We start from the raw sequence: 9,650 nt of genomic DNA, 5'->3' as shown, positions 1-9,650 counted from the left end.
AAAAAAAACGGAAAAAGAGAAAGAGAGAGAGAAATCATGAAATCAAAGGTGTGGATTGTCTTTGTATGTCTCTTTTGTATGTGTCTTTGTAAAACTAGCATTGCTCATTCTGTATACCCTGTCTTTCATTATGAGCAAAGCAGTTCTCCCTGATGCAACAGAGATCTAAACCAACCTGATTCAGGACATGCATACAATCCCGGGAACAACACGAACCCAGAACTCGAGCAGAATGGCAGAAGAGGGAACATTCTTCATTCCCATGGTTCAGAGCCAACGGAAGGAAGGTGGGCAGAGAGGATGTATGGAAGGAAACAGTGAAGTTTGGAAACTCCAGACTTCAAAAATCCATTTCTGTTAAAAAATAATGAAGACAAAAGTTTCAGAAGTTTGTAGCTAATGTGTTTCTGTGGTTCCATGCAATAAATTGTATTTGTGATTTTATAAGATTTTTCAGAATGTTGTTGGCCATTAATGTCCTGTCAAATTTCAACAGGATTTTATTATATTTTCACCAGTCGATTTTGTCTATATGCTTTCTATTTTTATTGTGGTTTATCATTTTCGACAAGCATATTAAAAGAATACCTAGAAACAGAAAGATTTGTAGAAGGGACGTCGGATGCAAACAACAGTCGAGTCATGAGCAAGAAAATTTTCATTTGCTTGGCGAAACAATGGCTCACATTAAAGAAGAATTCAAAGTGTTTGTAAAGGGAACAATCAAATTAAATCAAAATCAACATACAAAATTTTGCAAGACTGATCCTCACTTAAGCAAAAGGTAAAATATGCCAGTGGGGATGACCTCTGTTTTTTATTCATTATATCATTCTATGATAGATTAAATATTTGTACTGGCCAACTACGTTTCTGTCCATCAGCAGCATATCCAGATGTTTCCAGGGAAATATCAATGCTACGATGCTCAGTAGCACGGGCAATGCTGATTCGCAAATGTATTCTTTTTGCAGGAGAGGCATCCGTACCCACTGCTGCTGAACCGTTAGGATTGGAGTTCCCGGATGCAATTGCTATGGGCTCTCGGAAAGTGAAGATAGTCTGTGACCAGTGTGTTTTGGGAGTGTATGGAGATGTTGACAAAACAACTGGCTTTTCTTTGCAGAATCTGCTGGTAAATCCAGTCTCAAACCATAAAACAACCCCGTAGCACCAGGTTGTCATAGATTTCAATTCCATGGAGTTGCTTGTTGAGCAAACTGATGTTGGTTCCAACTCAACACTTGCAGTGAAATCAACTTCCTCAGGTTTCATTGTTGCCATATCGAAGCTCTTGAAGCAAAAGATTTCAACACACAAGTCAATCCTCAAAACTAACTTGTGATCAAATAAATAACTCTATATGGAGATCAAATTGGTTAAAGATTTCTAATTCACTGAAAAAGAAGAAATCTTCAACAAAATTCTCTTCAGTTCTGTCTACAGAACTATTTTCAATGGATCCTTAAACCCATATAAAGATTGAGATAGTGAAGCAGATCAACGAATCAGGCACAATATCTCATAAGTATATACATGATTACAGAACATAAAGCAATTGAAGTTCCATTAATAGAGTATGTATCTTGGAAATTTAGAAAATGGAGTCAGAGACTAACCTTCAGAACTGCCGCATTGGTCACCAAATCATGATCATCTACCACATCAACAATAGGAATTTTAGCTGCATCTTGAACAAGTTCCCTGCCTACACAAGACATATTGAAACCGTAAACATCTTCCCAAAATGGAAGACTGGTACCACCTTTACCAAATCCTGCAACAAACTGAAAGGGACATAGGAGTAACAAATAAGTTCCAATTATGAAACCCAAATTTTTTACATCCAATGTTAAATCGTAAAGAACTTACCATAGATGCTGTGTCCGGAAGGATAGCACCTCCAGGCTTCAACCATTGATCTCGGGCAAAAAGAACAGAACTGAGCATTGTCTCATAAAGTAGGCAGTAGCCCATCCATTCACTCACTAATACATCAATACTATGAGGTTGAATTTGTATGGATTTACCAACCTCTTCAACCATTCCCTGAACTACCTCTATTATCGAGGTGCTCCTATCATTGCCTTCACTTTGAGGTCCATTCCGCCAAAGGCCGTTGTCTTTTGCAATCTGCAATTAACCAACCAAGGAAGAGGGGCAGAAAAATGTTAGAGACATTAAGTGATTCTAAGGAGCATATAATGGATAAGGTTTTCACCTGAGTTGCCACAGCTGCCATCTTCTCACTAGCTTCAACTGCAATTACTCTAGAAGCTCCTGCCTTAGCTGCAAAAAGACTAGTCGCACCAAAAACAATTAAGAAAAAAGGTATAAGATAATCTTCACAGATTCAATGAAAAGTGAGCATTTAAATTGGGTTAAGAAATATGATAGATGAGTAGATTCCTCATACAATTTTTATTTTTTTTAAATGTAGGAAAGTTTAATACATAACTTGTACATGGAGATGAAAATTACTAATCCTTTAATTTTAAAGCATAACCAAAGAATATATATATACTACACATTAGATAAAAAAATCTAAATTGCACAAAACAAATTTGTAAAAGAAAAATGTGATTGTTTCTACTGATTAACACAAACTACATACAGTTCTCACCTTAATATGCCAGTCCCACAACCCACATCCATCACAACACCACCCTTCAGGAGAGAAGGATTTTCCAAAATAGCTTGCTTATAAGCATCCGTTCTTGCCTGTGTAGCAAGACCACATGAGTCTCAAAAGTCCAATCATATTATCAAAACAAGAAACAAATAAGCTTCCATACCTGCTTCTAGCAAGAATAAACAACCTTTAAAAATTTACTTCCACCAAAAGCAAAGAAATCAATTAATACCTTATCACTAATCATCTCCCTGTGAATGCCAAATGAACTATAGGAACAAAAATAACTCTCATTGACTTTCTTTATGTCCTGTGCAGCAAGATTCACAAGAGAGAGTCTTGAATCCTTATCTCTTGGCCTCTTATCAGAAACCCCAACACGTTCTTTCAAATCCATACCATTGTTTATCACTTTTTCAGAAGAATTTGCCATGTTTAGATGTACACTGGAAGTAGAAGCATCTTCTCTCTTTCCATTTTCATCAAGAGTGCAATTACTTGATGCAAATTGCTCCCCTGTATTCTCATCAATGCAAATCTCTTCAAAATACCCCAAATCCCTCATAAACTCCTCTTTGTCAAATGAAGTGTCATAGTCATCTTCACCTTCATCATCACCAAAACTATACAAGAGCTTATCATCTTGCATGAAAGGTTTCAGATATTTATCATTGTCACAAAGAAGTTTAATGTCTTTGATATCGATTGCTGCATGTAAATGATTCTGTAGATCTTGTTTGGACTGACAAGTAAACCCACAACTCCAACATTTATTTTCTGCCACCTGGCAAACAAAAGAAAAAGACAGATGATAAGAAAATACCAAGCCATGAACTTCCAATGCACAGAAAAGGAACCTTGGGTAGATGCAATCTACCTTGTAATGGTAACAATTTTATTTTTTTTCTTTAGAGAAGAAACAAAGAAACTATAATTAAAAGAAAAGAATAATTACAAAAGAGAGAACAGTAAACAAAAATTAGGGATCAACTAAGATAAAATATTATCTATACTGTATGGACAGAGCAGCTTACTAAGAAAAGCTATAGACAACACAAAAATCAATGCTAATAGCACAAAATAAACCCAAAACTCCTAAATTTAGTACATAAAAAAAAGTAAGTATCTTGAAATGCTTTTGAGACCAATGCCCAAAGAAAAGTAAGTAGACTTCATCACACAAACTATTAGTTTATTTCTCACATACTATCTTCAAAAGGCCTCCTACTTCTTTCTTGCCAAAGCACCCACAAATTATCCAAACAGCATAACTCCTTTTAATGATATCACAATCTGTTACAAACTGGATTGCAAGGTTTAGTTAGGCTGAAAGCTCCTGATGCAGCGTAAAGCTGATTATAGGAATAATGTATCACTAGAGATTCTCATTGTAAAATTCTATTGATACACAAGTAGAAATCTAATTGTGTTTGAAGTATGAATCACGAAAAAGAAACTGCATAGGTAAATCAGACCTGGTCACTTGACATCCAACCCCTTTAAAAGACCATAGCTTCAAACAATTGCATGTTTCACCCTTCAATCGGTTCAATGAGTAGCTTTCACTTCAAGGGATTAAAAGCATGCCTTTTACTCTCTAATATTTGAAGGTCTATTTTCTTTTATTAAGACACTTATGCTCTTCTTTTTCATAAAATATATTAAATTTACATTCCATTGCAATCACATTTATCCATAACACATAAATGAAGATTAGAAACACCCCATTCCAAAACACAACCATTTTTTTAACAGAGCACAAAGATACATTGTAAAAAAATTTAACCTAGTCCAATATAAGTTTTCCTTTCCCCAAATCCATCATGAGCATAAACATACAAATTTTCCTTTGATCACTTTCCTTTCCTCAATTTACTCAGCAACCAAATAAAATATAAAGACAAAAACAAGGATGGATCTTCTTTGGATGCTGAGATAATATGGAAAAATAAAAATAATACCTATTCACTCTGCAGAACTTCTTGTGACACAAGTATTTGTCTTCTTCTTTAGACCTTAAATTACCTTCTTTTTTTTCCTTTCCCACAAACTCTAAGTAAACAAACAAATGACTGAAGATTTGTATCGAATCCAGAATTAGGACTCATGCTATGTCCTTCCATAAAAACTATAAAAACTTAATATTGTGTTTGGTACTACATAACTAGAGTTCTGGAATAAGAATTGTTTCAAATTGAAGATAACACATTCTACGTAGCTTCAGTATCTGATTTCTAATTTTCCAATCCAGAAACAGAATAAAAAACGTATTGGAATTGTATATGAAAAACAGGGTATCTGAATCCCAAAATTCATTTGTCCAAGACTATTTTTAAACAAAAATAAATTAAACAAGTTTTACATGTTTATAAGATTAAGAAAACGCATGAAATTGTTCCTTTATTATAGAAGTAGAATTCTTTTTTCATTTTTATGATAACTCAGAAATGTCCTCGAACCCGCTTAGCAAACTTAAGTTAGAAATTAGTGCCTTGCTGAACCTACAATGTTGGGAAAGTAGGAAACTAATGGTTTTTTACCCGCAGCAGAACCACCAGCCTAACGGCTCAAATGAATTTTCGCTATTCTAAAAATAACTTTTAAATAACTTCCTAAAAAAGTCGTCCAAAGTATATCACAATCGTCCAAATTATATATAGTCCAACTTATATCACAACAAGGCCACAATATAACACTAGACTTCTAATAATCAAACTATGAACTTGCAAGAAGATAAGAGTAACATAGAATAATCATACTTGTAACAAATTTAAAATCATTATTTAAAAAGAAACGCGAGCTTTAATTCAAGGTAATTGAAACTGACCTGAGAGCGAACATAGTTGATGAGCTTAAACGAGCCATAAAAATCCAAACTTAAAGCTGTTTTAATACTATGAAAATCAAAATGGTGACTTGAGCGGCAATGCTCAAACAGTTCATCGCACGAACTGTACTTCGCGTCACAGAACAAACAGAGAAAGCCTGATTCTGAGCCTTCTTCTTCTTCTTCATCGTCTTCTCTCCAATCACCCCAATCTTGTTCAGTTTCTTCGGATTCTTCTTCGGATTCTTCTTCGATTCTCTTCTGTTTTCCTAGGGTTTCGAAGTTGCTGTAGCTGGCCATTGAGAGTCTGCTGTGAATTCTTGGCAAAATTGAAGAGAGCGAGAGGGAGCAAATGTGTAAAACCCTACTCAAAACCCTAAGAAATTTTAGGAAGAACCAAAACCCGACCCGGTTGAACTATTTTCAAGTTCGGGTGTAGTATGGCCAATTAAAATCTCCCCTTATTTTCAAAAACTAAAAATGTCACCCCTTTCTTAGTTAACTTTAATATCTCCCTTCAAGAATTCGAGGTGAGATTATTAGTTAGAGTTAATAACATTTTCCTAATAAGGATTCTGAAAAAATATAAATACCCCTCAACATTAAATTTAAATGTTAAAACAAATGGTAAAAAGGTAATTTAGTAAATATTCGTTAATTCCTTATAGTATAATCTTAACGGTTTATTATTGATTTACTAACAATACAATTGGAGGAAATTTGTTATTTCAAAAAATTTTAAAAGATTTTTGTTATTTAAATAATCATGCTTCAGGGTTTATGTTATGCTTTAACTCCATTAAGTAAATTTCTAAAACCAGGGGTGCTGATGTTATTGTCCTTGACTTTTGGTTTAGGGTTTAAAGTTATGGATAATTTTATTTCAAAATCAGACATTAAAGTTATGGACATATGAAAATTCCCATTTCAGCAACACGAATACAATTTGAAATCTGGTTTGAGTTCAATGTTTCCCAAATGGGAGAATTTCATAAACTAACCTCCTTTTATGTTAAATATTAATTTTATGGCACTTTTGTGTGAAATTGTAGAGAACTACCTCTGAATAGGGTTGTAATCGAGCCGAGCCGAGTCAAGTGTAGGGAAGCTCGAGCTCAACCGAGTTTCAAATGTTGAGTTCAGGCTCGGCTAGATTACCTGTGCAGGTCAAGTTCGAGCTTGGCTCAATTCACCTGTGCAAAGTACCACTACAAAATTTTGGCCACCACCTGAAACAAATTGAAACATCTAGAACAAAGATTTTGGGCACCACCTAAAATTATAGTTCCATCTAGAAAATGCAAGAGTCAGATTGGATCGCGAAAAACCTCTAGAAAACACAAGAGTCAGATTATATCATGTAAAACATTTGTTGACAAACTAAACAATTGGCTTACTGAAATCAGGTCAAACTAGTCAAAATTGCAGTTGCAACTACTGAAGTAAAAGGAACCAAAACAGACAACTGGAAAATCAAACAAATAGGTGCTTTGCAATAGAAATTCTACTAGTAATGCCTAACAGTGTCAAGCAAGCCGGAGTCGCGGTAGCGAAGAGATGAAGTGAGCGATAGAGTCGCAGTCATACAGAGAATTAGAATTTAGGGTTTGATATTCGAATTGAAATGGGATGTAAATGTCACTTTGACATAATTTAGAAGGCAAACTGATTAATTACTATACCCTTTAATAGTTGCAAAACTTGCATATATCCTTTGTCGAGCTCGAGTTGAGTATTGGGAAGCTCAAACTCGACTCGAGTAATTACTCCACCATTCGTGCCCCATTCCAACGACTATCGACGTAAGCCATCATCAGCGATGGTCGACAGTCGGAATTGTCTGGTGGTTGGGATATTTTGGCTAATTTTTAAGCTTTTATTGTGGCTATGGTGTTTTAAAACAAACTCCAAATGTTGGGGGTAAAGAAAAAATAATAAAATAATAATAATAATACCACAACACAACACACAACAATTTATTAAAAAGGAGGGTAATTTAGTATATAATATAATCCTCACCAATTTTTCCCCACCAAAATTAACATAATTTCCACCAATTATCTCCATCTAACTAAACATATTTATATAACATTCCCAATAATCTTTAAGGTATTTTATCTTCCCTAATTAAGAAATTGAGGTCACCCATCGAGGGATTCAAGAATCCCTCGTGCCAAGACTAGAGACTCTCAAGCTAAAACTCGACCTCATCCCAATGGATCCTCACACCCACCTGAAGAAAGCCTTCGAGAAAACGATCATCGTTATAACTCGAAGATCGAACTCCAATGCTCACATAACCAGCTTGTACATTATAACAAGTTAGAGAAGACTGGACTCGCAATGTCGCATGGCCCAAAGACAAGCCAAACAAGACTTAGAACGATGTAACATCCCAAGCTCGCAATGGCATACACAAATAACACCAGAATGACAGACATGAAAAGTAAGCAAAGTCAACATAGTGAACCTTTTCTTTTGCTAACTAAAAAGTTCAATACATGCAAAAAAAAAAAAAAAAAAAAGAAAGAAAAGCCAAGCCATCTAAGACGCAAGAATGAAGGGAGCTAAACAGTAGCAGATGACCCACCAATAGGATCCTAGAAGATATCGTTACCACATCAATAGGGAGTGTAGATTGACAGAAAACGAGGTTTTAGATATGCAAATGAATAGCAACCTAGTAAACAGAGCTGACACCTCCTAGTATCCTTAAAGGAGCCATTCATCGCACTGCATAAATGAAAGTTGGAATCCCGCTCTCGCTTGTTTGGGATTCCACTAACCCCTAAGATCGCCTTTCTTGGCCTTGGAATAGTAAGTCTCTCCTCTAGACACCTTCAGACTGTACAAGTACAAGCTCGTCTACCATCAATTTGCCCAAACCACCCTTCATGTAAGTTTTGTGCATGTCGATGACATACACATACGAGTTCGTCATCACTATGTGGAACGATGTTGAACTCTCAACACTAGCAATGAAGTGGGGTGGCACAAACACTCACATATATAGGAGCATCTCAGAGATCGCCACCCACCCGGAAAAGTCTTGGACGACCATCCTTCTGTGCGGCAAGGAGAACGATCACATGATCATCCTTGATGTGATCCAAATCCCCCTAAGAGATCGCAGAATATGTGTTTCTCTTTGCTCTAACCGTAAGAGCACTCCTCGCATCAGCTAACTTCCTCGCCAGACTCATCGTTAACGCCCACAACAATCTACTTCAAACCATCATGTTGATTCCTACCCAATAGTTCGTCAGAGAAATCATTTGGTGTTCTCTCATCAGGCCAGCTAGCCCACCAAGGAAGCCCCTCTTAGTTTTCCCCTTGTTTCTACTATTGGAGTCCATGTTGCGCTCGCCTAAAAATACTGAAACGAAGACGTGTCACAAGCTAACCTAAGCCGAAAACCACTAGCCTAACTACACTTGCTTTAAGTCCCTAGACATTGGGGGTGCACCAGAATGGACGCTGACGCAAGTCACTTCATCCAACCCAAACCCGACGACACACCTAGCCATCCTACACATCTCTCCTAAACCAGAGTCTAATGAACTCTGTAACACCCACAAGATGCAACAAAGGTAGCAAAGAAAGGTTAAAGAGAACGAAACTTACTTCGTCGAAAGAGAGAAACAAGGTCGAACAATCACCAAAAAATCAAGAAAAGGTAATCAAGAGCAACTTTTTGGAAAAAAAAAGATTGTGAATATTGTATTTAGGTTTTTCGTCGAATGTTGCTTTTATAGCAAGTCACCTCGAGCAAACTAATCGCGACCGTCCCATTTGTATAGAGATCATGACGTGGCAACAATCCAAGAAGGACTATAACCGTGTTTCAAAAGAGAAATGTCACATCACCTCCTATTGCTATGTTAAATGTGCAGCCTAGCCACATTAAATGCATGCATCCTTTCCCAATGACTACGCTTTTGTCAACGAAGGTCAAGGTCATTCAAAACCTTTGATTTTGAACTCTAAGAACTTGTCATCAGCTCATCTAAAAATAGTCCCACGCACACTTGGATGCTTGAAGTTTCTGAAGCTGACATGATCCCCAAAAACTAGAGGCTTAACTAGTGTCGTAACAACTCAAATTTAAAAGGTTGAACAAAACGTCTGGCTTCGAGGCAAAATAGCCTTCAAAAATACTCTTCTCACCCTACTTAACTTAGCCAATAAGCT

General features: G+C 36.3%; 1 protein-coding gene across 1 annotated transcript; it reads right to left on the bottom strand.

The window, feature by feature from the left end:
• Window positions 1-643: 643 nt before the first annotated feature.
• LOC116144102 (probable protein arginine N-methyltransferase 3) lies at window positions 644-5,902 on the bottom strand. The gene is made up of 7 exons (XM_031429556.1): window positions 5,460-5,902; window positions 2,865-3,416; window positions 2,624-2,721; window positions 2,222-2,300; window positions 1,873-2,133; window positions 1,620-1,787; window positions 644-1,293 (listed from the first exon to the last, which is right to left on the bottom strand). Exons 1-7 carry the CDS (start codon window positions 5,757-5,759, stop codon window positions 835-837), a joined length of 1,917 nt encoding a protein of 638 aa, XP_031285416.1. The 5' UTR covers window positions 5,760-5,902; the 3' UTR covers window positions 644-834.
• Window positions 5,903-9,650: the final 3,748 nt, after the last annotated feature.

The sequence above is a fragment of the Pistacia vera genome, unplaced genomic scaffold (genome assembly GCF_008641045.1).
Source record: "Pistacia vera cultivar Batoury unplaced genomic scaffold, PisVer_v2 Contig438, whole genome shotgun sequence".
Classification (NCBI taxonomy): Eukaryota; Viridiplantae; Streptophyta; class Magnoliopsida; order Sapindales; family Anacardiaceae; genus Pistacia; species Pistacia vera.
This window is presented reverse-complemented; position numbering and strand designations above follow the sequence as displayed.